We start from the raw sequence: 27,700 nt of genomic DNA, 5'->3' as shown, positions 1-27,700 counted from the left end.
TTCATCTGACACATCAAACATCGCAGGTTACCTTTTTGCATTTCAGAGAGAAAGGATGAGCACGAGATGATTTCCTTACTTAAAAAAAAACTTACTATAACAACGGTATTTAGATAAATTGTTGCACGTAAAAAAGATCAATCTTTCTACACTCACCACAATGGGCAGGCCGATGTCTGGCCACAGCAGGTCATCTGAAGGAGGCTTGGGAGAATTCCACACTACCACTACCTTGTTAAGGTATGGCAGTCCATTCAGCCTCTCGAGAGAGTTCATCAGGACCTCCTCCCTCTCATAAGTCAGCATGACTACAGTGAACTGCTCTCGGGGAACATTCCCACCCAGAGCAGCCTGGAACTCCTTTCCAGAGCCTCCTGTACCTCCTCCAATAGGCCTGAAACCAGTACCTGAGCCAAGGAATTTGGCTTCAGAGGGCAGTACCGGGTCAAGAGGAGTGTGAGGAAACAGGTGGAAGGGCCCCGGGGCCCGGTTCCATGATCTGTAAGTGTCTGCAGCTGTATATGTGAAGTTGCGGAGAAAGCGTGGAGAGGCATAAGGAGGCTCCGTCTCGACGGGACCCAAATCCAGATCACCATTGTCAGCCAGGTTGGCATCTGTCCCAGCCAACTTCCCGGCTTTGTGAGGAATCTCATGAACTGGCTCTTCTTTGATGGGTGCAGCAGGAACTTGGATGCTGGTTCTGATACTGGCCAGAATGGTGTTGAGAACATTTTCTGAGGTTGAGAAGTACGTTTCCCACAGAAAGCGGCCCTGTCGCCTCATAGCCAACATGTCATTGTCTGACAGGCTCCTCAAGAGGAAATGTAGCTCTGTTACACGGGGCTTGGGGACCAAAATGGCAGCTTCACTCCAGCGAATAAACTGGTGGTAAGGCAGTCGGGAGTGGTCCCCCAGGACAACAGGGATAGCCCCCACTTCTAAAGCCTCAAACAGCCTCATCCCAAAGCCTGCTGATGCTACAAGTTGTCCATCTCCTGCAGCAATCACCAGGGCAAAGGTAGAAACCTTGAGGACCTCCAGTCTGTCTTCTCTCTCTCCACAAAGAGCCCACTCTGTTGGCAAACTTGGCCTCGGGTTCTTGCAGGTGAATTCCACCAGGACCTGATCCAAGTGGCTGTCCTGCACTGCCTTTAAGGTGCCGATTATGCGATCGTCATAATCGGCTGGTGGATCTCCTTCCATTTCCTCCTCGAAAGACTGGGGCGGTGCCTCCTGTAAGCTGCTCCTCAGGGACTCCACCCTCTCCCCCTGGAATGTGAAAAGGTATTTCCTCTTCACGGGAACTTGAGGTGGGACTTCTAAAAAGTTGGGTTCAGAGAGGGCATGAACTAGCGGGGACACAACTAGGTCAAAACCCTCACGGTACTGCTGCTCTAGGAAAGTGGACTGAGCAACTGCTGCTCGCCCTGTGCTCACATTATACAGGAAGTTCTGTGTCATAGACTTTCTAGAGAGATGCACCAGTACATGGTTGTGTCCATCAGACCTCCAGTAAGGAAGAGCTTTCAGTTGCTTCTCCAGCTCTGAAGGAGATGGCAGTGGGAAGGAAGGGGACTCCTGCAGCTCTCCTACCAGAACCAAATACAGACAGGCAATGTTGGGGTTATTAGTTACATAAATGTTGCTCTTAACTGATGCAACAAAAGCCTGCTTTACCAGAGGGTCAATATAGCTCCCCCATAGGTAGGAGTCTGTGTCATAGACATATACAGGGAACCCAGATGTAAGGGGACAGCGCGCATAGTCGAAGCAGGAGCGCAGGCGGCAGGAGCGTGGAGACTTGGGTGGTGGCAGCCCCGGATCCTCCTTGTCGGGAAGTAACCTGACGGGCAACGACAGCTTGGGCTGGTTCTGGGCCATCAGTTCTTTATAAGAATGCTCCGTTTGGCTGATAACATTTTTCAGCTGTAGTAGATCTTGCTTGGCACTGTCGATGCTGCGCTTGCAAGCCTCGATGCGCAGGTTAAGTCGGGCGATCTCCCCATTGAGCTCCTGCCTCTTTGCCTCCAGCTGCAACAGCTCCTCACTGACCGACTCGCGGATACGGCACAAGTCCTGCACATGTTTGGCCTCGCACAGCTCGCCACCAGGCCGGGGCCCAAAGATGTGCTTGTCGCGATCCCCAGCTTCATCAATGGTAGTGAGGTAGTAGTGGGCAATAAGCGGGAAGAAGACCAGGATGAAGAAGAGCATGAAACTGAGCCACGTGAGACGCACGCGGCGAAACATCCACGGCTGGCCTCCGACGCCCACGCCGCCACCGTTACGCTGCATTGTTGACTCTCTCAGTCTGTTCTTCGTCCCTTCAGGGAACCATTGCTCTGGCGATCAGCAGCAGCCATGGCCGACCTTGTCAACAAGGCAGTGGAATAGACACTAATTCATCAAACCTGGGGTATAACTCTATCCTTCTGTGAAGGTCATCCAAGGCTGATTACTTCTCCTTAAGAGTCCTGCAGGTATCGGCTAGAGACTCAGTCTCACCTGTACTCTGATGAGTCATAGTCTGCACAAGCTAATGCCATTCTGTTTTTGTGAGCTCTGGCTATTAATCCAACTCTGGGTGAGAAGACAGCCCCACATCTGGGGAGGGGTTCCTCCTCGTTGGGTGCAGGGAATACATAGCTACTCAGAGGTCAGAGTGTGACAGCTGAGAGGGGCCGCTTCCATCCATCTTTCATCCACCCCTCATGAGAAATATCTCCAGAGACTGTGCCTCAGAAATCCACTCTTCCTCCTCCTCCTTGATTCAGAAACCTGAGAGGGAGAATAGCAGGAAAAAGAACTAATGAATGACACTAATTATCTGCAGCAAGAAAAAAAAAAAAAAGAATTTCTGTTTAACTGCAAGAAAAGCTGTTTGGCATTAAGCTTTAATATGGCAAAATATTTACTTTTTTTATGCACCTCAAAACTTAAAGCTGAGCTAGATGTATAATTCTGTTTGATGAAGGCTGGGTGCAGTTAGTAAAGCAAACTCATTAGCCACAGCAGGATTGGTCACTTGTCACTTTCCCATTAATAAGGGCGGCCTAGTTTGTTTACTTAGATATGCAAGAGGTAAAAAGCCCAGAAATATAAATACAGTTAATAACTGTGTATATGGAATATTTACAGCTAAGCTTTCCACATCCACAATAAATATTTCTGTATAGAGCAAGACTCTGCAGCTTATCCAGTTGTTTTTTTTTTTTGTTTTTTTTGCTGCATTCTGTGCATGACTGCCTGGAGAAAAAAAAACATCCGTATGCTGCAAAATACCAGGGGGTAGGTATCTTTTTCTTTCTTTTTAAAGTCACACAGAAAGAGCAGAAAACCAGGGAGAGCCATCACTGCGAAACTACAAACGTACAGCGAGCCAACACCAAGAGTACCTCGAGCAAATCTCATTAAAGGCCTCCGCCTGCATCCCAGCCTCATCACTGCCTCAAATTACTCAGCATCCTTGATAACAGTTTATCCCAGAGAGTGATGCTGAATTATCTCCACTAGCTCAGGAAAGAAAAAGGCTCAGGCACACACAAAGGACACCAGCTGTAGGGTTGCTGGTTTTATTTCAGTTCCTGAGTATGTGCAAGAATAACCTTGCGTACCTTACAGCTCAGAACTGGTTAAAAAATAAAAATAAAGTAGAGGGGGGGAAAAAAGACCCCAGGAGCTGCATTTTCAGTGTGCAGATGTTGGGAAAAGATAGCTCTAGGGCAAAACCAGCAATACTGAAAGTCACAGCACCTCTTCTTCCACAGCCCTGAATGTCTCTTAAAGACTCTTACATCATAAGCATAATCTAAATTTCACTACAGACTGTTTCCTTCTAGAAGCAGCATGCCACAAATCCATCACACCACAAGCCCTGAGGATGTCGAGCGAGAGGCCAAGCGCCAAACAGACCTTATCAAATACGTTACCAAACCCACAACACTGAGAGCGAGCCTCGATAAAGCGGGTCCGACTGACACAGTCGCAGAGACCAGATGAATGCAGGTGATGTTTACCTTTTTCCAACATAACAGCTCCTCTTGATAAGGATGTTATTCCCTGGGCTACTGGTAGATTCAAACATCTGTGGATGTAACGCTTTCATTGCAGCCTGGTTTGATCACAGCGCACGCAGATAAGATCTTAAAACAAACTGAGGGAAAAGCCATTTTTCATTCTGTCTGCTTCAAGTGATCACGTCGCCTTGCTGCATCCATGTGGCTGGCATTTCTGATGTTTAGAGATTACTGCGCCCTGAAAAACTGCATCCTGCAATACAGCTGCTGTGCATCTGTCTGTGAGCGTGCCTGTCAAGGAGAGGAATGAGGAAAAGGGCCGGCCAATCACACAACAGGCATGTGATCCCGTCTTGCCTAGAATGACCGCCATAGATCTGCAAATTTGAAAGCCGCAAGTCTGAAAACGTTGCATAATATCAATAAGGGAAATCTGTAAAAGATTTGTTTTTGTGATGACAAGACATCTTTTCTTCATAACTTGTGTGCAGCTTTGTGTAAATGTTTTGGGTTTTTTTTCCTTTTGATCCCTCAAAAATAGGTTTACAACACAGGAAAGTAACGAGGTTTTTTTGCCAACAATTTTGAATAAACTAACCATTTTGTCTGCAATGTTTTAGTTAACTGGTTCTTTTGGAGCGCTTTTCTACTCTACTTGAGCACTCAAACCACCTCTATACAACATGCCTCATTCACCCATTCATACAAGCAATTTTCTAAGTGCTTTCTATCTTTCCCTGATGAAGACTTTTTAGTCGATACGCGTAGGTCGTGCATTTCCTTGCTTCTAGTTTTTTATTAGATATTTTTAAATCTCAGCAAGTTTTTTAGTCATTTCACCCTACTGATGAGCACCTGTTTAGAATATTTGTAAAAACATGGCAGCGCTTCATCTCTTTTCTTTACTCACACTCCAAAGGATGTATCAGAGAGAAACTTGAAGAAAGTATTTTGCCCAAGGATACTTTGGCATGCAGACTGCAGCAGCCAGCGATCAAACCACCAACCTTCCAATTAGTGGATGACCTGTTTTACCTTCTGAGCTACAGCCACCCCAAATGGGAAAATCTTCACATCACCAGGAGTGAAATCTCAAAAAGTTCTGCTTGAAAAACCACTGAAACCAGATAAACCAGATAAACACTAAATACATAAAAGCAAGCAGTGATGTTTTGTTTGTTTTTATGAACCATTAATCGCTTCGTTTGTCAAAGATATTTATAGTTATTTAAAAACAATAATTTAATAACCAAACGTAGATTGCCAAAAGCATTCATTAACTAGTGCAAATCAGAGCTGTAATACAGCAACACACATACTTACACGATTAAAATAACTTTACCATCTGTAACTGATTTTAATTTTCTACACGTTTTAGTCTCGGGGTATCAGTGTGCAATAGATACATTGCAGGCTACAAATGTGGAACTGCACACAGGAATGCAGAGCATGACAGGTTAATATGAGATAGTCCTGCACAGTAACTAAAGGCCTGCATTCTGCTTTAGTTAGGAAGGTACACACAGAAAGCTCCCAGGACATATGACTCTGTGAACGCTGACCCCCATCCTGCTGCTAAGTGATGTGCCTGAGGTGCAGAGTGACCGAACGGGAACTATCACAACAGTCCGATTAATCACTGCATGACTGCCAGTGTCACCCGGGTAATGGCCGGCAGATGTTGGCAAACACTACTGCCGGGTCTAATCCAAAGCCAAAAACATGCTGGCCTAAAACTCTTCCTATAGCTGCTTCTGGGAGACAGAGCAACACACACATAGATAAAACCAAATCTCAGTCCCTTCAGTTGTAACTTTCTAATCTGCAGACTGTCTGGCCTCCTGCTACAGGCGGCTTAATCTCACTGCTGTCTGCATGGAAAACACATGGGAGAGCATTGATCACTGTGGACTTACTTTGTGGGGGATCAATGATAATGCCATCATTACCTACAGCTGAGCTGCAAGCTGGTTTGGTGTGAAGCACCTAAAGAGCTGTTATTGTAGCCATTTCCATTTGTGGGTTTTTGCAGAAGAGATGTAACAGTGCGCCACATAAAACACTGAGACGCAGCGATAGCGGCATGCCTGTCCTTGCCTTCACCTTATACATCACGGTGCGCACTTACAATGTTACACAAAGCCACTTTGCAACTCTAACTGAATGGCCGCAGGCAGCAAATGTCATAATTATTCACACTGATTTTCCATTATGATGGCTAATCACTGTATATTATAGTACAAATATAACATTACTCAAGTAGAAAATCAATATGCATTTGATATGCAATCCATTCATTTTTCAGAGGATGAAATCCTCTGATGCAGTTAAACCAGGAGTTCTGTAGTCTTCTCAAGGGAAAGGAGAAGCTCAAGCACAGCTGATGACCCAGATAAAAAAAACACTCTTGCTCAACATGGTGTGCAATGAGCAACCAACGACTCAGTCAGCAAATTGCTGGTCAGTCCTATGAATAACACAGAATGTGGGAGTCCAGGAGAGTTAATTTGATTTAGAGGAATAAAAACTGGTTTGATGCAGGACTGGTTTTTATATTAATCCAGATCAATTTCACAGCTTGAGACAAATCAGGAAACAAAACCTTAAAAAAAAAAAAAAAAAAAAAAATGGGACAGAATCTATGTTGTGATGCTTGCAAACATTCTGCAATTCATCGTGTGGAATTAACAAACGTATTCATGTGAGGTGAAAAGAATGACAGCAGCAGGTGCTCGGCTCAGAGCCTGAATGAAGAAGTGGGGGTGCTGCTGGCATTTGAGGGCAAGAGCTTGTATAAATGTTTGAACAGTCTCTGCAACCTGGCAGTGCTTTTTGAGACGGTCCGGAAATTCCTTTAAGAAACACAGAACACAGACAGCAGTGACATTCGGCTATAACAGGTTTTTACTTGGCTACAATCGGTCCGACTCAAGGACCACATCTCATGAGTGGGGGGGGGTGACACGGAGGAAGGCTGCTGCTGGAGCAGCTGGTGAATGAGTAAAAGCTGAAGTTTCTGAGGAATGACATATCCTGCAACAAAGTCGAGAGCGAGGGTTTTTTTTCTGCCAGCAGATGACGAGTCTGACAGACAGCGAGAAGAAGTCATAGATTCAAGGGCAGAAGGAAATATTTAACTGCCTGTATTCTCTTGCAAAAGGAGTTTTGATTATTTTTTCAAATCTAAAGAAAACAAGTTGTTTAGCAGTTATGTTGCACAAGTTTTGCACAAGTAAATGTTCCAATGTGGGATTTTTATTCAGTTAAATGTTAAAAATCAAATCTAGTTCATGAAAAAAGTATAAATCCAATGAATTACTTATTATTCCATTATGAATCCTTATATTAAAGGAATAAGTAATAAACCTGGCCACTCCTGTAGAAAAACGCCCGGTTACACCGCTGTCAATGACGTGAAATAGCTGAGCCTGTTGTTTCCACAGCTTGCAGTATACTTAAAAGACAATGTTCAAAAATAACACCGCTCAAGGACAAAGTTGCAATGCATCACACAATACAGTAGGCTACAGTATCTCTCTAGTTTCAGCCACTTAGCACATACTGCAGCAGTGTGAAGCTTATATGCACTGTAGGACCGGGACCACTTATTGTAAAAATGATCTAAACACCTTACCTTACAGTAGAGCTCTGAGGGGGGAATCGAGTTTATCATATTTGCATTTCATTTTACTACTTGTTATTTTCCTAGCTGGGGAGAATATGTAAAAGGTCAAACAGTGTTTCTTGTCACTTTAATGCATCGCTAACATACCACTGTAGTTAAATACTAGGCAAAACCGAAACCTTAATTTAAATGTACGCAGTTCTAGCTTACTGGGCCAGTAAGAACAGGTCTTCGAAGAACACGCTTCTGCACTTGAGAAAAGCTTAATGCCTGCTGGGACTCCAGGTTACCCTGATGCATTACTCTCTCCTTAAGGGGCTTTGGGCTCATTGTGCTTGCATACTACCTTTCCCATAATTAATTGTAATTTCATCGAGGAGTTCGAAGCATGGCATTCCCTGTGGAGGTGATGGGGTGGTGGGGAGGTGGAGGCAGCTGCAGGAAAGGCACAGTGGTAGGGCTGTGTGAGGGGAGCAGCTGTTGTAGCCATGGATCACAGCTCATCTGCAGACAGCTGACAGAGGCATCTCAAGGACTTTTATCACTAGCATGTTACAGAAATAACTGTAAGGCACTCATAGGAGTTATGACAAGACAAGAGTACTTGATTAAAGCTAGCAATTGATGGTCCTATTTAAATTGCTGAAGCTACTTGATGAGTAGCATTAAACCTTGCTTGAAATATTTCATTTTATTTCATTTGTGATGTTTGCTGTTTCATTTTGTGGTTGTAAATATGCTTCCAGAATAAGCACATAACAGTGAATGATGTTGCAACTTTATGTGGTTTAACAATTATAAAAATCACACCGATCCCAAACTAGTTCATACTCCACCTACCTCTGACTATTATCTTCGTCTTCTTCTTTCAGCTTTTCCCTTTAGGGGACACCACAATGGATCATCTGCCTCCATCTCACCCTATCACCTCTGTCCCACCAACCCTCTGCATGTCTCCTTTACTACATCCATGACTTGTCTCTGTGGTTGTCCTTTTCTCCTCTTGCCTGGCAGTTTCACATTCAGCATCCTTTCCTAATAATGCCACCATCCCTCCTCTGCACATGTCCAAACCATCTCAGCCTCTCTTCTTTGGCTTTGTTTCCAAACTGCTTAACCTGAGCAATCTTACATACCAGACTATATAATATATATATGAAAGCCTATTAATGACTTCTTCATGTTCCAAATGCATATCATAAGGCATTACTCATATACTGTGCATGCAAATGAAAAATGATCAGACTTTTCTCTTTTATATTAGTAGTGTCTTTCCACAAATGGTTTGGGTGAAATTCCGGGGTATATTTGCCAAATGTCTAACATATTTTATTATTATCATCATCATCATCATCATCATCATTCTTATTATCCTGTCATCTACAATCTAGTAAACAATCCTCACATTCTTTTTTCACCCCAAAGTGAGCCCTGATGCTTCCCCTAATTCATTGTGTTTGATTTCATACGGTAGTCAGATGTACTTTATCTCAGTTTTAGACAGGTCTGTTGCTAGCAGAGGATCACACTAAGCACAATGAAAGCCCAGATGCTGCAGATCAAGGACAAGAATGCTAGCCATCAACTTCATCCAAGACAATGGAGCTGAAGTTCATCTGGAACTGATTATATTGTTGTTTGTTTGTCATAGAGTACTTGACAAATAAAATATCTGAAGATGAGAAACAAAAATATTTCTGCTTAATATTTCATTTAAGAGAGCCACACTCATGGACACATTTCTTACCAACCGCAACTGTCACAAATCAATCTAAATCTGTTGAAAAGCACTGTAGGGGTAGGCTAAACACTGCTAAATTATGCAACGCAGTTCAACACCACCACAAGCGACACCCTCCAAGATGATCTTACAGTTGAAAAAAAATTGCCTCTCACTGGCAGGATTCCTGCAATAAATCCTTACTTTATGAGTTTTACAATCTTCAGTTTGTGTTGCAGAGAGACTGCAGTGATTTTACCAAGGTATTCTCATCAAAAACACAAAACAAAACAAAAACCCCCACCAGTTACTGAGTGTGTTTAACATACATATCATAAACAGAGAAGCTATTTTTTGGAATATGCACCTCTTCCACACCAAAAACCATGCAGAAAGATTTCTGACTGTACACCAGCTTAAGGATGAAATACTTTTCCACACTGCTCTATGAACTGAAAACGGTTCAGTGGATGCTCATTTCTTCCCTCTTTCATTATCAAATAATGCTGAGGAAATGACAATGAGGCCGTTATCACTATGAGGGGTATCGGTGCGATGATCGCCCAGAGAAGGAGCAATTAATTTCGCCCTCCGTGTGGATCACCTCCTACTCCGTACATAATGTATGGGTGCGATGCCCTTTATATATCCGTGTGTGCATTAAAAGAGACGGAGACAAACAGAGGCAGACAGAAAATCCACACTAAACTGCCCTCTTGTTTGCAAGCGAATATCACTAGGTCTAATCATGAGTATTTATAACTCTGCTGAATACCATTTTGCGCAGACAGACACAGACAGAGATGTAGATAAACAGAAAGAGACAGAGAGTGATGACCGGGGAAGGGGCGGGAGAGGAGGAATGAGTTCATGACAGATGGGCCTGGGTAACTTCCAACCTCCAAAGCTCCTGCAGTATGACAACGATTACACACGAGCCTTAAAAATAAATAAATAAATAAATAAAAGTCCTGTGTCCTTTCTGGAGTGCACATATTTATCATTTAAGAGACAACCTAGAGTAAATCTCACATGAAATGTGCAAATATCACCCACATGATCGAAAGACCCTACACCGGTAATGTAGACCAACATCTGCGAACATCTTCGGTGACCTAGCGCTCGGAGAGCGATAAACAAAATGAATCGTTCTGCCTTTGCAGGAGGTGCTAATCTGTCAGTGAAGCCTCTGCTGTTTAACTGCTGTGGCACGAGCTGCCCCGCAGGGGTGAGGCACGGAGAGTCTCTCGCCGTGGTGGTGAGAATTGCGAATGTGAGAGCCAATTAAAGACAAAGCAGACATAGAGACACAGAGGACTCCTCCATTTTTCACCACACAATAGCTCACACATTTTTTGTCTAATGAGTTTCAGCTTCCAAAAAGCCTCCAAAGAGATCCTCTGACATCTTTAATTTTTATTTGGCCTTTTTTTTCCTGCCAGAAATTCGCACAGTAGGCAAAAATATAATCATGTATTCTTCGGTTTCCCAAAACTGGTTAGTTAGCTTTGTTACTTTGCTCCTTCCTGAAAACAAAGGGCAGAGTTGGCAGAAAAACATGAAGCTGGTTTTTGTCGCTTTCCTTTAATTAAGGTTCCAGTTTTATTGCTTTGTGAAAACACGTATTCATGATGCTGGACAGACTCTCTTTGTACACAAACTCAGACAAAATAACGTCCAATTTAATGTAGAGAAAAAGATTTTAAAAATACAACAAAGAATTAGAGTTTGCTACAGAGGACAGGAAGGAGAAGTGAATGCGCTCAAGTTACACTGAATCCACATTCAAACAGATGCATGAGATGAGGTGCCTGCTGAGCAAAATTCAGGCGAGATGCGCAACTAATTCTTCTTGAAGTGGTATGAAAAGCAGTATTTGACAATTTTCCTTTGGCATTTCCTCTTCCCCAACAGCACGGTCATGCTTTTTATGTTAAAATTGTATTTACTTAGGAGCTGAGTGTTATCTAGAGCATCTATTGGTTCACATACTCCAGCGTCCTTCTGCGGTCTCTTTGCACAAAGATTTCCCAGATATTGTTTTGTATCGAGAATTGTTGTGAAACTAAAAGCTTAGACTGACTGTGACATACAGAATTGACTGGGTTTTTCACAGTTATTGCTTTATCCACAGTGCAGACAATATCTGACTGTGACAGAGAGGAGACAAGCTAAGGGAGAAAATTACATCTACAGAGATAAAAGATAAACTATAATTTGCTGTCAGTTGCCTCCGGATTGCCAAAGGTCTCTCACCCGGTCGGCTTTCAGCAGCGTGATGGAGGTGTCAGTTTGTTGCCTGTGCCAGACAGGCTCCATTGTCCAAAAATCACAAGCCGGTCTGGGCTCAAATCCCAAAACGACAAACTTTTGTCCGCAACCACCTGCGAGTCTTTAATTGCACTTCTTTGTTTTTCCATTTGAAATGCATTTGAAGCTCATGCCAAGCCCATGTATTAATAAAACTTTTAAAAAGACTTTGAAGAGTAATCATGTCAGATCTGGCAACCTGCGATCTCTATGGAAAAATATATATTTTGAAACGGTCTGGAGAGTGGTTGCTGGAGGTTGTTGGCTGCTGCTGGATGAAATTGGTTGCACGGTCACCTGTAGTTTGCATGGAAGTCACATATTTGTTTTCAAACACTTGTAATTTACTCTCTGAGCGGCATTTGAATTATGAAAATTGTGACATACACCGACAACAGAGAATTTTTGCCTTTAAAGTAAAAACTGTGCCATACTGCTACAACCAACACGCTTCAGATAAGATAAGATAAAACTTTATTAATCCCTCGGGTGGGTTCCTCTGGGAAATTCGGTTTCCAAAAAAGCACAGCACCGACAGAAGTTACAGAGTTACAGAATATTATATATACACACACATATATAAATAAAGAGACATATATAAATAAAATATACAAAGGGGATAAATAGAATAAATAGGAATAAAAAATAAAAATAAAAATACAAGTGAAATTGCACATTTGGCACAAGTTTTACTTTGAAGGCAAACATGCTTTGGGTGCCTAGAAAAGCGCTATATAAATCCAATCCATTATTATTATTATGCTCTTGTTTCTGGTTTGTGTTGCACTTTTCATAGGTTCACTATGACTTGGTGAATGGTTTGCAAGTGTTTGCAGACAAGCTGGGGTCTTCCAAGCAAATTAATGGTAACCAGTGTAATCTGCTTACAACCAAAGGAATTGTATACGTCTTTGTGACCAAATGCTACAACTGTTCGTCAACCAATCGAGGAATCCACTTTTTTTTTTCTTAAGACCAGTGGTTCTCAGGTGGTCTACAACCAGTCTCTAGCTGTGTGTGACTTAAATAAGCAGGAATTGTGATTATGACTTTTGCCACTGTACAGCCTTACTGGGGCTTACTGGTTGCATGGATTAATCAATGTTTTTTGAGCTTCTAGTGCTGCCAGAGGTCTGAACAACAAAGCAGGATTTGAGCTTATCTAAGTAACTTCAGGCTTAACGCTTGGTTTTCTTTACTGTGAAGGTGATTCCTTTCTTACCAGGGTACATCACCATGATAACATATCATGCAAATACAATTTGCTCTGGAGCAGGCTAGACTCCAGATTTAAGATCAACAAGAATGAAATCACCACCTACTGACCAATCAATGCTCTGGAAAACAGCCTTAGCATTCTGGGAATACCTTAAACAATCTGTACGCAGATGGTATGAGGATTTAATGTTTTTGAATATTTTCCAATGTCTTTGCATGTCCCTGCACCTATATTGCACATAGACTAAGCCTACATTTGAACTGAATTTAGTTTTTCTTTTATCTTTACACTCACAGAGGCTGCAGCAGAAAGAATAAAAACTAAAACTATCCTTTAAACATGAATTTAATAAAACCTTAATCATAACCAATACCTCAATAGTAGCTCTTTTTCAGTCTTACTGACCAAAGCACTTAAAACGCACACTTTAAATACTATATTATCCACACTGCTCTTCCACTCATACACGCACTCCTGCTTGTGCTTTGACTGCAGCAGCAGCTGCTGTATAATTTTAACTTCCTTTGGAAAACCAGCCGCATTACTGCCTTACATATATCCATGTTTGTGATTGGTCAGAGGATGACAATGCCATCCCTTGCATGTGAATGCACAGAAGAAACTCTAGGTTAACTTAATGAGTTGATAACCAGCTTCGTGTGACTGCGTATGCTGATGACATTAGTAAGGGACGTAAATCTAGATAACGAGAAGATACCCTAGGTGTAGGGCTGCCACGATTAGTCGACTAGTCACGATTACGTCGACTATCAAAATCGTCGACGACTGATTTAATAGTCGACGTGTCGTTTGAAGCTTTGTAAGATCACAAAAGACGCAGGAATAAGTAGTAGGATTTAAGAGTGTAATAACGGACTGAAACAGAAGATGGCAGCACTGCATGTATAAGGATGCCAGCTGCCATTAAACCCCGAAGAAGAAGAAGCTGTGTCCCAGAATTCATAGCGCAGCCCAGCGCAGTTGTCAACAATGGCGGCAGCTAGTTAGTTTTAACTTTACTCTTATTATTCTTTCTGGGTCACAAAATAAACGTTTAACATATTTTCAGGCGAGAATGTAACTGTATAAATCTCAAATATCTGCTCAGTTTATCAAGACACCACATATTTTCAAAAGCGCTCCGACGTTTTCGTTTTCTGTTACCCACTAGCTCGATAGCTAGCCGGGGGCAAGGCTCACTAGAGCCGCTGAGAACACCGGACTCCCTGCAAATCGTTTTCAAAACCACCAGGTTAAATATATATAAGTCACTTAGTCGACTAATCGCAAACATAATCTGTGACTAGTCGACTATCAAAATAATCGTTTGTGGCAGCCCTACCTAGGTGTGTTGAATTTTCTTCTTTGCGCACAAAAAATGTGGAGGACTCTCAAAATTCACTTCTGTAATATTACAAATGAGTAGCGCTGATTCATCAATAATTTTTTTGTTAGACCCAGAATAATGAGAACTTCTGTCAGTCTCTCGAGTGATGAGCAAAGTCGGTTCTAAGAAAAGAAACTTTCGGGAAACCAAAGTTCAAACCGTCTTTTCATCCTCTAAGTAACGACGCGTCTAAATGACACATCCCTGTCCCTTGTCAAGCTACACTGTCAAACCTCGTCTTTACAGGGAAGTTCTGTGCTTGAATGCCTGCAACTGGTATTTCACCCATTCATTACCAAAAATCTAATTACAGGCTGCCACATGGTACTCATTTAAACATTTGAGTCTGCATAATTACTTTAGTCAGAGATGAAATAGGACAGAAGAGTCTGAGGCCACAAACAAGCCTCTCATGCACTCTTCCTCCTGGCAGAATCTAGTAAAATCTCACCCTAAATGGAAACTACTAAAAATAACTTTAACTCATTATATGTGGCCTCTGTATATTTCTCACCTTTGTATTTATACTGTTCACTTCACATTTATACTCTTATCTTCAGCCAAAATAGTACAGAATCTCTCAGTTTGTGGGTTTTTTGGGGGGTCCAGGTGCTTCATTATCCATTTCCTGTTAAAGCCACGCAGATTTATAATAAAATAAGTATTCATCTCATTAATCACCATCTTAGAACATTTCACAAGCCCAGATGTCACAATTTTGAAAAAGGCATGGTCGACCCCAATTAGTCGCTTTGGCTCTTATCACACTTTATCTGGAGCAAAGTGAATCCAGCCGTCACAACTACACAAAGTTCAGTCTCTCTGTGTTACAACAGTTCGTCCGAGGCAGGAAGAAGAATGAGGGCAGAGAAAATGAAAGAGTTTTTCTGTATTCCAGAGTGGAAACTGCTTCTCTGATTGAACACATGTCAAGTTCACTGCCGCAGAGGCTCTGGTGTGTCAAAAAACCCTCTTTTTCCTCAAAGAAGCAACATCTAAAGTAAAGCTGTGTAACATACACCAAAGCACAGGGAGTTCCAAATCCCGATTTTCTCTATGTATGCTGAATATATTATAGGACAAAAAAAAAAGAAGCATTTTGTGGATTATGCTTTCTTTCTTACTGAAGTTAAACTGACTTATAAGACCGACACCATTAATGTCAGCGGATTAAACATGAAGCAACAAATGCGGCTGAATGAGTTAATTAATGCTGGGAGCTAGCTTATTTTATTTTATTTTTACATTTAGACAAGTCTGGCACCGACTGGTGAAAAGTTCGGCTGCTGACGTGAATGACTGATTGTGTCTAGGAGGTGGGGTCTTTATGCTAACCTTAAGGAGAGATGTCTGACAACCTTAAAAATTACTTTCCTTATTAAATTATAGCATTCCATTTGGTATTCCTTTTCCATAGCCTTGCATCTTTTAAGACTTTGTGGTTATGTATATATAACCGAATGCAATTATTCACAGTTGGCTTCAACTTTGTTACTTTTTAATTAGTTTGTCTCAACACAGATACAGCAGACCTACTTTTATCCTGTTAACAAGTAGAGAAAGTAGGTGAAGAAGGGGAGATGATATTGCTTGAACTTCCTTTCAGTTAATTTGTCCAATAAACGTAAACCCAAACTGATGCCAATTGTAGCAGGTTTGTAGTTGTTACATTGATATTTAAAATCATGGAGTATGGTCTGGTAATAATCGACCCCACTGCCAATAAACACCTGACAGGCAATAATTTCATTGTACTGGAAAACATGACAATAAAACTTGAAACTATAAAAATAAACTATCTTATGTAATTAAGTGAGCTTATACATCATTTGTTTATTTTTATTAACCTTTTTTGTTCCAGAGAAGCAAAGACCTGTATTATTTACAATAAAAAAATAACTGAACAGTTCTTTAACTCATTCACTGCCATTGACGTCTATAGCCGTCAATTGCAGTGAATGAGTCAATGGGTTTAACTCATTCACTGCCAATGGCTGGCAGTGAATGAGTTAATATTAGGCTTTTGCAATGCTAACGTCAAACAACAGATAGATATCTTTATAAACCCAAGCAGAATACCATCCAATTCTCTGTTAAGCTTACAGAAGTCAACAACACCGTTGTGAGCTGACACCACACAAACACATTATGTTTACATTATTATCAGCGCAGCTCCTGCATCATTCATAGTAACAAATGCAAGCAGTAATTATAATTGCTGCACCAATCCAAGTTTTTCCATTTCCAAACCAACACAGACGCTTTGATTACTACTGATATCGAGCACAAATCTGATAACAGTATTCAACTAATACACTTGAAATCCATCCTTTAAGTTTAAGTAATATAAAATATTACACATTTTTGACAAATTTACTTAATATGCCTAATTTTTTGGACTAATTCTCTCAAATTCTTAAATCAAGGAGAGTCCATAGGTTTATGCTTACTATTGTTTTTTGCAGATGCAGGTTTCTCCTTTTTCTGCACCTTCTCTCTCACACAAACACGGTAAGAGATTGCACTGACTAATAAACCTTTATGTTACTCTTAGCGCAAGAGAGAGAGAGAGAAGCTAAAGCATCATCTCGTTGAAGTCCTTCAATCACTGAATAACTCCCCAGTTGCTGCGTCTTTGCCATTAGCTTCCTTCATGCTACATTAGCTGTCCTGCTAGCTGCTGCTGTCATGCGGCAAAGTAAACACAGAACAATAAACCACCCGCTTCAATTTCCCAAACCGCCCATCCTCAATTCCTCTTCTCGCCTTAGCGCCTCCCACCAGAGATGCAAGTGGAGGAGGCGTGGTAGAGACACAAGGAGAGAGGGGTCGAGGCAACATGCACTTAACTAAATAACATATCCTCTCCTTGGAGCAGTCACTTTAGAACAACCCAAGTGCATCATAAATAACTTTGTTATAGCTGCAACTACAGCTGTATTTTATGAGCTCAGATTTAACTGTACTAATATCATGTTTTATACTTAGGAAGACTTTTCATTATACAACACAATATGGCATAATCAGATAAAACATTATCATTTAAAAAAAAATTATAATGATCACAGAAACAGTTAAGGGCAAAAAAATGTATCATCCTAAATAATTGGAATAGTTATTTGATGAGTCCTTCTCCTGCCGTGGTTTGCCATGTGTGCCGCGCCTCGTTATGCCCTTTAGGGAACATAGCATTCTGAGATTGATTTCTGAGCTACAGGCTGGAGAACTGAGAAAACAATCAGGCACAAATAAATTAAATGGAAAAAAAAAAAAAATAGAACTGAATTGAACAGATCAGCACGTTGTCAGCATCAGGCCAATATCCTGTACAAATATCCAATGGGTGCATTCCCAGTAAAAATTATCAATACTGATCAAAATGAGCAAAAATGTTGTGACAATATTTTTTAAGCTGCATAGTGACTAAGTCACAGAGAGAGATCAATATCATCGACTTAATCTGAGGGATCTCCATGTGGCGATGGACAGCTGTCAGCAGAGGATCTGCAGATCATCTGTTATTCCTTTGACCAAAAGTTGCTCTTACATTATCACGTGCTACATGCGTTTAAAGTTCTGCCATAATCAGATATTTTTTTTTAAATCTTTTTCACTGCAAAATTAGAATTTATCATGCACTAACAAAAATCTATGCAGGCGTCCTGGTTTGTGGCAAACATAGATAAAACAAAATCATTACTGCAGTAGTAATCACACCTCTGCTTCTTTAACATCTACCTTAAAGAAGGCCATTCTTTAACCCTCATTTAGTTTTCATTGATGCCTGCAAGCCCCTGCTGCATCATTTGATTGTGACCTTTGGCTATTTTATAAATGTAGTGTTACATCCACCAACACGATTTGAAAGATTTCTCCCTCTCAGTCTGCCCTCGCAAAGTTGCGGACAGCCATCCACTCTGAACAGACTACAAATGGAAGTATGCCTCCAAATATTTGCTTGACGACTGAGTCTTATTGTGAGGTCTCTGCCAGTTCTCTCTCCCAGCATCAACACCACTCTTTGCCAGGGCTGCAATATCAACAATTGGGCTAAAGCCATAAATAGGACTAGTTTGTAAGCCTCAATAATCACATAGAAAAATAGCCTATGTCTGGCTGGAACTCAAAAGTGATTTAAATCCACTGAGCACTGTCTTTGCTCCATGAATATAACCAATTTCAGCACATTTCTCTTTGACAGTGTTGGCGTAAATATATTACGCCACTGACAATTCATTTTAAGACATAGAAGCTGTTTATGTCAAAACAGCTGCAGCTTTGAGTTAAACCCTGGAAATTATTGGCACTGTCAGACTGTAAATTAGGGATGTTCTTTGTTCTTAAACAGAGACTGGTGCTGTCTTTTTGTGATGCACTATGCTAAAGTTACAAGAAGTATATTATTTTTCAACTGATAAATTTCACACCAGCAGAATAGCTTAACATTGCAACGAACCAGGGACAGATGCACTTACATAACACAGGCACCAGCTACCAACCGTTTTTACTATTATATCATTAATTATCAATTAAGTGTTTAATCAAAGACATGTCTGAACTGAAGGTCAACAGTTAAAACACAACCCCAGCAATAAAGGGCTATACATACAAACAGCTAAACCTAATGTCAAGGCAGGTCCTCACGAAGTCATACATGCTCAAACCTGACTCCCCCCCTATGAATACTTTCCAGACAGAACAGTCAGCAGATAACACAGCAAAATTTAGCACACAAATAGTAAAATCCTGCCCTCTCAACATATAACTCCTCCTGTTATCTTGCCATAGCAGTGGCTTGCCGTGTCCTCCCGAGAGCTCTTTCTCTCCCCCTTCCCGTGCAGGCTGGCGTAGACCATAACAGATTGACTCAGCCTGACAACAGCTGCCAGAAGCCCGCAAGCCTCATCCTCCAGACACTGATGGATTGTGGGAGGGGAGCCAGGGTGATTAGCCCCTTGACAAGGCTAAATTATTGCAGTGTACCACCCCAAAAGAGACTGCACCTGAGCGTCAATGTAGAGCTTTCACACTACTTTAAGTCATGCTGTTAATGACTACTCAGCCTCACAATGGGCTGAACTCTAAAGCTACACTGATCAAAAAAAGGAAAAATCTTACCACGTGTATTAAAAAGTGAAGGAAATGTCTTCCAGACTGACAATCAACTTTTGCAATAAAGCAGTTATTTTCAACTGCTTCAGTCACGAGTGGCTCTTACAGTACCTTAAGGGTAACAATGAAATGACTAAGGTCCACTAGGTGTGCACAAAACTGTTTTTCCCATTTAAAACACGTTGCTTATTGCTCCGTCAAGCTAAAGTACAATATAGCAAGGCAACCTCCAAGCAACTTGGACAACGGATTCGCACAATGAAATTTTTCACATTTGCCAACCAACTGACAATAGTTGCAGCAACCAAACGCTCACTGAAACTAGGAATTTTGGGGACTTGTGATCCACAGTTTGCCCTGGCAGCTTCATTTAATCCCTGAAAGTGGTGACATCTCTCCCAGAGCTCCAGTTTGGTGACATCTCTGCATATCTTGTAGAGAATAACTTGGAGCAACAACAATCACTCTCAAACACTCTCGGTGAAGGTTTGCAAATAACTACCATTTAATTTCTAAACAGACAGACTGATTGCAACGTGTTGGCAATCAACTCATCAACACCACAACACTTTACAATAGAGGACTCAGATCGCTAGTTGCCAACTGGCAAGGTGAATTTGCAGGTAATTCGCAATCTTGCAGCAACTTTGTAACCATGTGTGGCAGAATTTCATCATTTCTGTTTCAAATCTATGAGGATCTGCCTGAACTCTAAAGGCAAGTAGTTCGTGTGAATTTCTGTGTATGCAGATAGGAACCATTTTCAAATTATCATCGTATTACCACAAAGAGATTGCATGTAGGGCTGCCACAAACGATTATTTTGATAGTCAATTAGTCACCCATTATTTTTGCGATTAGTCGACTAATCAGATCATCATCCATTGGACGTACAGCTTATTGCACCAGCAGCATCTGCTCTTATATAACTATCATTAGCTTACAGCTTTAAGTGTTTAAGGTCTGTGCTAACTAAAAATAAAGACAAGATGATAGTTTATTAATTTTTAATGAAATTTGCAGATTGTTTCGGTGAAGTTTAATAAACTCCTTGCTATCTAAAATATAACAGGACACCGGAGTAAATTCTGGAGCATCTCACACTTCTGATAATCAGCTGTCTGCTTGAAGTTTATTTAGCTGTGCAAAAACTATAACTTTAATCTTAGCCAAACCGATTTACTCAGGAACAAATAAAATACTAAAGAAAGCCAAACAATAACATTTTTAAGTTATCTAAGTGACTCATATATCATGTTTAACCTGACTAGCGAAAGACGGCGGTGGGTTTGAAAACGATTTGCCGGGAGTACGGTGTTCTCACGGCTCTAGTTAGCCTTGCCCCCGCCTAGCTAACGAGCTAGTGGGTAACAGACTTCTCCGAAAACGTCGGAGCGCTTTTGAAAATATGTGGTGTCTTGATAAACTGAGCAGATATTTGAGGTTTACACAGCTACATTCCTGCCTGAAAATATGTTAAACGTTTATTTTGTGACCCAGAAAGAATAATAAGAGTAAAGTTAAAACTAACTAGCTGCCGCCATTGTTGACAACTGCGCTGGGCTGCGCTATGAATTCTGGGACACAGCTTCTTCTTCTTCGGGGTTTAACGGCAGCTGGCATCCTTGTACATGCAGTGCTGCCATCTTCTGTTTCAGTCCGTTATTACACTCTTAAATCCTGCTATTATTCCTGCGTCCTTTGTGATCTTACAAAGCTTCAAACGATGCGTCGACTATTAAATTAGTCGTCGACGATTTTAATAGTCGACATAATCGTGACTAGTCGACTAATCGTGGCAGCCCTAATTGCATGTAATTGCAAACCTGACCCATTCAATTATGCACGCTTATAAATCACTTCATAATCCTTACCCAATGCGCCACAGTCTAGCAACTTACAATCGTCACCTCGACTTCGCCTCAAAATTTATATTCAGTAGATAGATAGACAGAGACATAGACAGAAACAGATGGGAAACTATTCTCTCCACAAATGAAAAAGAGGTTTTCACTATTGTTTGTGCATTAGGTGTCTTGAAGTTTAGCTTAGCCTTCAGGTTATAGTCTCCCTCTCTGTCAAAATAAATAAATAAATAAAAAAAATAAATAAATAAAAATCCTCTGTACATTTCCTAGTTGCAGATTATATCTGACTTTATACAAAACTTGTGCAGTTTTACATTTTTTGAAATCCATGACCTTCACAATTTTTTACCTGAAAACAAAATATCGTGTGGTCTCTAAATCCTACATCATTAATGATCCTAATTGGGGATTTTATAAGTTTATATAAATGTTTGAAATAACGATTTTTATGGAGCAGGGCGATAAAATACTTAAATCAATTATCATACAAAACTCTCCTAATTAGTGTCTTGAAACATGGTCAATATAACGTCAACAGAACTCATTCCATCCATGTTTGGACAGACAACATGAAAAGAAAATGACAATCAGTATAACACAGATCTAAACAAATTTAAATAATATTTTAAACATTTATATTTGTTCAAATTCAATTATAACTCGTTTCTATAAAACTATTTCCAATTTCCAAAAGCTGCTACGAATCCTCTCCAACACACCGACTCAGTTTAATCTCCATCCTGAAGCCTCATAGTCGCTCTAAGGACGGGAACTGACTGCAAGTAGTCACAGCCTTACCCTACCCGTCTTCAAAACAACCATTTAAAAGGCAAAAGGATCACAAGTTTATTGTGCTTTATTTGTTGCAGTAATTTTAATCATGTCAAAGTCCCAAACTACTGTTTTCCCTAGTGTGACTGTAGTATTATTGGAGATGAGTGAGCCGAGAAATCCTACTGCTTGCAGGCAGTGCATGAAGAGCTGCTGTTTGCTAAGTAAAAGCAGGACTGTCATTCTGCTCTTTTCTCATTTTCTGAGCCGCTGCATCTGTTTTTGTCAGAAGCTTCACTCAAAACATTTACTTCTGTCTTCTAGTGCAAAGAAACCATTCTTCTGTGTTTCAATAAACAAATGGAACAAGCTGTCCATGGTTTATGTTGCCTAACTTTTCCTGCCGTTTAAAGAAGATTTAGAGGATGATGCAGAGTAGCAGAGCTCACTCCTCCATAGTGTGACCAGTCAGCTATTCAAGTAGCTCTAAACCTCTGCATTTTCTCTGACAAGAGCAGAATAGTTTGATAGAATCCAAGTCAAGAGGCACAAGCTCTATTTGATGATTCATCCAGGCCCTCATCACAAAATACAAGGCAATTAATGTCTTCAGTGTTTGAAAACCACAGCCGAACCCTCTCACTCTAGTGTGGTAAAAAACAAATCAGGACTGCCATAAAGAAGCACCTCCATCTCCTTCCACGGTATAATTATCATCGCGAGCAATCAAGCCAAATTCTGACCACTTTTCTCTTCATCACAGTCAGTGAGAAAATAACAACTGGGCCATTTCACAGCAGATATTTAGATATTTTGGCCTGCGATAGCAATCAGAAAAGCACAGGTGTCAGAATCTCAGTGAGCTGGCAAGGACATACCTAGCAGTCTGAAGCTGAGAAACAGAGACACCTAAACAGAATTCAAGAATTATTCATGTGATTTAATTAGCTGTCTAACATGGGGGTGGTCTCAAGTGGCTGAGCTGAAGGCAAATGGATTCCTTTTTTTTTTTTTTATTCCTGAAGATGTTTCACCTCTCATCCAATAAGCTTCTTCAGTTCTAACAGCTGATGGGGAGTATTGAACTTATAAAATAAGTCCAGCTGCCTACACAGGCGGCATCATAATAATAAACATCTGAACATTCATGAGCAAACCAAAACGAGTTACTCCTCACTGTCAGTGCAGCTCCCACCAGGAAGAGGATACTGTACCAAAATGAACTTCAGGCTTTTACAACAAACTTGGAGACAGGCCAGTGGAGAATGGGTTGGATGCTCATTCATACAGTGCTTTCTAGTCTTACTGACCACATATCAGTCTACAGTCATACAGCACTTTACTCTTTGTACTTAAGCCCTTCATCTACCTCACATCCTTGGCCAGTACAAAATTAATTTAACATCAATATCTTTGGATATGGATGGAAGCATGAGTATCTGGACAAAACCCATGCAGCCACAGGGAGAACCTGCAAACTCTATCAAGATCAGATGATTTGAGCCATGGGCCTCCTTGCTGTGAAATGACTGCAAACCAATGCAGCACCTTGCTGCCCAATTTGGGTGTCTGACCTCTTCCAGTGACAAAGCCGAGGCTGCTGCGCATCTAAGTACTAATAATTACAAACACTATGTCCCAAGTGAGTAACTACAGACTTATTTTAAAAAAATAACAAGTGTCACATTGTTAGTTTGGAAAATCCCATCAGCATCAGGGCCAGGAAACCTCACTCTGGTAGTGCAACCACTTTGCTGCTTTTAGAGCAACCAAACACACTGCACTGCTTTAAGGAAGGCCACATGTGCGTTTCCTGAGGTTGCTGGAGTTACCCTGCCTACATACGACTACCTATTTGCACACAGTGTATTGCACTCAGGTGTACTTTCATTAAAATGTGAAGTAATATAACATTAATGAATATTTTGCCCTGCCAGCCCTGAATAGAGTGCACAGAATGTAAACAGCTTCATTATGACTAGCTGACCAGCATTAGCATAAACACCGATAACGACTGTGGTTGTTCAGGTGCTTATCAATATTTCACTACTGACCAGTCTGGAACCTGGTTATACTGGTTCTCATACAGTAGGATTCTGCCAGATGCATTTGGTTTAAATCAAGCATATTCACTTCTAACCCAAACAGGATCCCATGCCAAAAAAAAAAACTGACTTCAAATCCAGAGCCTCATATTTTCATCTACAAGGTGACTCCCACCGTTCATAAGCAGCAAGTACTTCCCTGAAGCTCCTATATAACTATTAATCCTATAGCATATAATATACTGATGTAACACAGCTAATTTTTCACTTGAATGCCCACTAGACATGATCAAATTTAATAATGTGCACCTCAGGTATGTGTTTAACAAGCAAAGGATATTAGCAAGCATATTGTACCTTTTGCGAAATGCTAGTTTTAACACTGGTGTGTCTTGTGAAAGATGTTGATTGCTACTGTGTGTGACCACAAGAATAAGAAATCACCCAACCCCTCAAAAAATAAATAAAAACAACACGTGGCAGTGACACCTCCAAAAACTAGATAAATATCCTTATCCACAGAAGAACACACGCTGCCCTGTAATGCCCATATTCATCCACACTGTAGTCCAATCTAACCGTGTAAGTGTGGAAATTTCTAACCACACAAACAGCTGTTTGGTGAGATTTCAGCTTTTGGAGAGATCTTTATTGGCATTCTCTATGATAGATTTTGTGCTGCATCATCACAAAAACACAAGTCTCTTTTGTTTATTATCATGATGCAAACACTTTAACAACCTGCTCTTGTTCATATCTCAGCACAGCAAGAAAAACATCAAGAGATGGAAGAATTCCTTCAAATAAAAACACTTCCTGTGATAACATCAGACACCGGCACTAACCGGATAGGAAGAAACTGCTGCCCAGTCTCAGACAGAACTCTAATAACACATGACAAATACAGACACGATTATCAATATTGGTTTTAAGATAGGGGAAAGTACATAAGCTCCAGGTGCAGTGTTCACAGAAGCCAATTTCCCTGCACTCTTCTTTCAGAATCAGAGTGTATTCAGCAGCTTTCACCAAGCGTCAAGTACAAATATGACATGTACTCAAACTCATTTGTCTTTTAAATATGATCTACTGACTTAAACGTAAAAGTAAACAAAAGGTATAATCTGATAATGCAATTCATTAAAGGCACAAATGAATTAACCTCACAGCTACAGCTCTACAACTCTGATACAGCAGCTATTAAGTGGAGACCTTGGGCAAAGACATGTGAGTGAAAACTGGTTCGCTGGTTATAGAAACATGCTTTAAAAGCACTGCCCCAGGCAGAAACCTAAGGCTTCCCAAAAACATGCCAAGCCTTGCCTTAATATCAGCTACAGGGCTTTATATTCCACATCTGCAAAGAGCTCACTCAGAGTGGGCTTACACTCACTGGCCACTTCGTTAGGTACAACCACTCATAAATGCAAATATCTAATTAGCTAATTACATGACAGCACCTCGTTGCATTCAGACATTTAGGCACGCTGAAGGTCAAACCAAGCATGTAAATAACTTCACTTTTTTTGCAATTCTCTGACTGGGAAAACATTACCTGGTCCTGGTCTCCATTTCTGCTGTGATTTTCAGGTGATAGAGACAAAATTTGGAGTAAACAACATGAAAGCTTGGATCTTTTCTGCCTTTTATCAATGGTTGATGCTGCTGGTTGTATAATGGAACACTGTCACACTCTGGTTGCCTTAGTACCAACAGATCATCGTTTACATGCCACAGTGTACCAGAGTATTGTTGCTCACAGTGTCCATCCCTGCCCTCCGGCAGGATAACAGTCTTCCTACATAGATCAAATCATCTCAAAGTGCTTAAACACAACAATGAATTTACTGTACTCAAATAACCCCCACATGTGCAGTCGACAAATCTGCAGTAACTGTGTGATGCTATTACTTCAATAAGGACCGAAATTACTCCCGAATGTTTTCCTCATCTTGTTAAATCCATGCCACAAAGAATTAATCGTTCAGAAAGCAAAGGCGGGTCCAACCTGGTACTAGAAAGGTGTAACAAAAGAAGATGCCACTGAGTGTAAGACAATACTCTGGAAAACTCCCTCACTGAGTTTCATGCACTCAGTCTTAAACAATCACGTCCAGTTTTTTGTTTGAGCTCAGTTTAATTTTGTGGTTATCTGGCGAGTTTACGTAATTTTCGGTCTACCCTCGTTTATATAAACGAGATGATAGATGGCAACTGAGTAACGAATGCTGAGTTTGGTCAAAAAACACAAGGCAGCACATTAATTTTTCATATTTATTTCCTATCTTATTCATAGCCTTTTCCTTTTTTGTTTTCTTTAGGTCACGAGCAGTTGTCCAAGCATTTCACTACATATCGTACTGTGTATGACTGTGTACGTGACAAATAAAATTTGAATTTGAATTTACTCATATTATGGGAATCAATACTAGTTAATGGGGTGGAACAGCCAGGAGATAAAGTCACTGAAAATAATATCTAAAAAGGAGAAAAAAGCCAACTGATTAAGTGGTTAAGATGCAGTCCATGACTTAAAGCCCAGGTGGGTCATATTCAGACAACATTACAGCAAAGCCTCGAATACACCGGCTGTGTGCCGAGATCAAAGCAAAACATACTCACGACTAGCAGGGGCTACAGAAATCCACTCAACTACCTTTCGGGACTTTGAAAATTCACATCTAGGAACCAACGAGGACGGGAGGACATATTAAAGATGGCCAGGGGATTGCAGGGAACCACACAAGGGGCTACAAATCTCATCTCTCCAACTAGCTAGCGTGCTAGCCAGCAGTGGTCACAACAAAACGCATTTGCTCTGTACTACACTGGCAGACTGATGTTAGCTTCAGCGGCTACAACTCACCGGGATAGAGGAGTCCAAGATGTCCTAAAAAACTGAGTGAAAGGCGCCAGGAATATCTGACACACCGCAGAAATCTCCGTGTGCTGAATCTGCAGGTCTACAGTCTCGAGACAAGCCTGCGGTGTTGCAGCATTTTCATCTCGCACCGCTTCCAGCACCATTAAAAGCTGCACTGTTGGAACGACGGCTGGACAAACAGCGCCGACCGCACGCAGCAAAGCATTATGGGAAACTGTGTCGATGCTACGGTGCCGTCAAACGCTGGAAATGCAGTGAAACTGCGCCACCTGGTGCCGGCATTATGGACCATAAAAAACAGATGTCTTCTAACAGGTGAACGGTGAAGTGGCTTATAGTTGGCTATAGTTGGCCTATAGTTAATTAATTGTTCAACTGACGAGTTCATTAATTAGCAATTATTTGCCTTCATTCTTTTTCTTGTTTAATTTTTTTATTAAGCTATTTTATCACTGTTGTATGTGACTTTGTCCATTACCTATTGAGCCTTCAATGTGGGTCTATTTAGGTATCATAAAGTCAAATAAGGACTGTCAGCTGTGTACCAATCTGACTTCTGCACAACAGAACTGATGGTCCCAACCCCATTAAAAAGGCAAGAAATTCCACAAATGAACCCTGAGAACACTTCTGAACAAACTAGCAGGTGTAGAAGGCCCCTACTGGCCCATATCTATGGGACTGATTTTTCCTAATAACGCCCACTGAATAGAATGATAACATCCAAAGTGGGTGAAAAGGCC

The 27,700-nt window shown here is 41.0% G+C and overlaps 1 protein-coding gene across 2 annotated transcripts in view; it reads right to left on the bottom strand.

Moving 5' to 3' along the window:
* The window catches only part of extl3 (exostosin-like glycosyltransferase 3), a 39,144-nt gene extending 11,975 nt beyond the window's left edge, over positions 1 to 27,169 (bottom strand). Inside the window, exons 1-2 of one of the 2 annotated variants that reach the window (XM_080883447.1) lie at positions 26,940 to 27,169; positions 157 to 2,778 (exon numbers count right to left, since the gene is read on the bottom strand). In XM_080883447.1, coding sequence (XP_080739573.1) covers positions 157 to 2,295 — 2,139 coding nt within the window. In that variant the 5' untranslated portion in view covers positions 2,296 to 2,778; positions 26,940 to 27,169. Of the gene's footprint in view, positions 1 to 156; positions 2,779 to 4,016; positions 4,240 to 26,939 lie in introns of those variants that run through there. The other variant, XM_080883448.1, reaches the window with a different exon arrangement.
* Positions 27,170 to 27,700: the final 531 nt, after the last annotated feature.

The sequence above is a fragment of the Rhamphochromis sp. 'chilingali' genome (genome assembly GCF_963969265.1).
Source record: "Rhamphochromis sp. 'chilingali' genome assembly, chromosome: 5".
Classification (NCBI taxonomy): domain Eukaryota; kingdom Metazoa; phylum Chordata; class Actinopteri; order Cichliformes; family Cichlidae; genus Rhamphochromis; species Rhamphochromis sp. 'chilingali'.
This window is presented reverse-complemented; position numbering and strand designations above follow the sequence as displayed.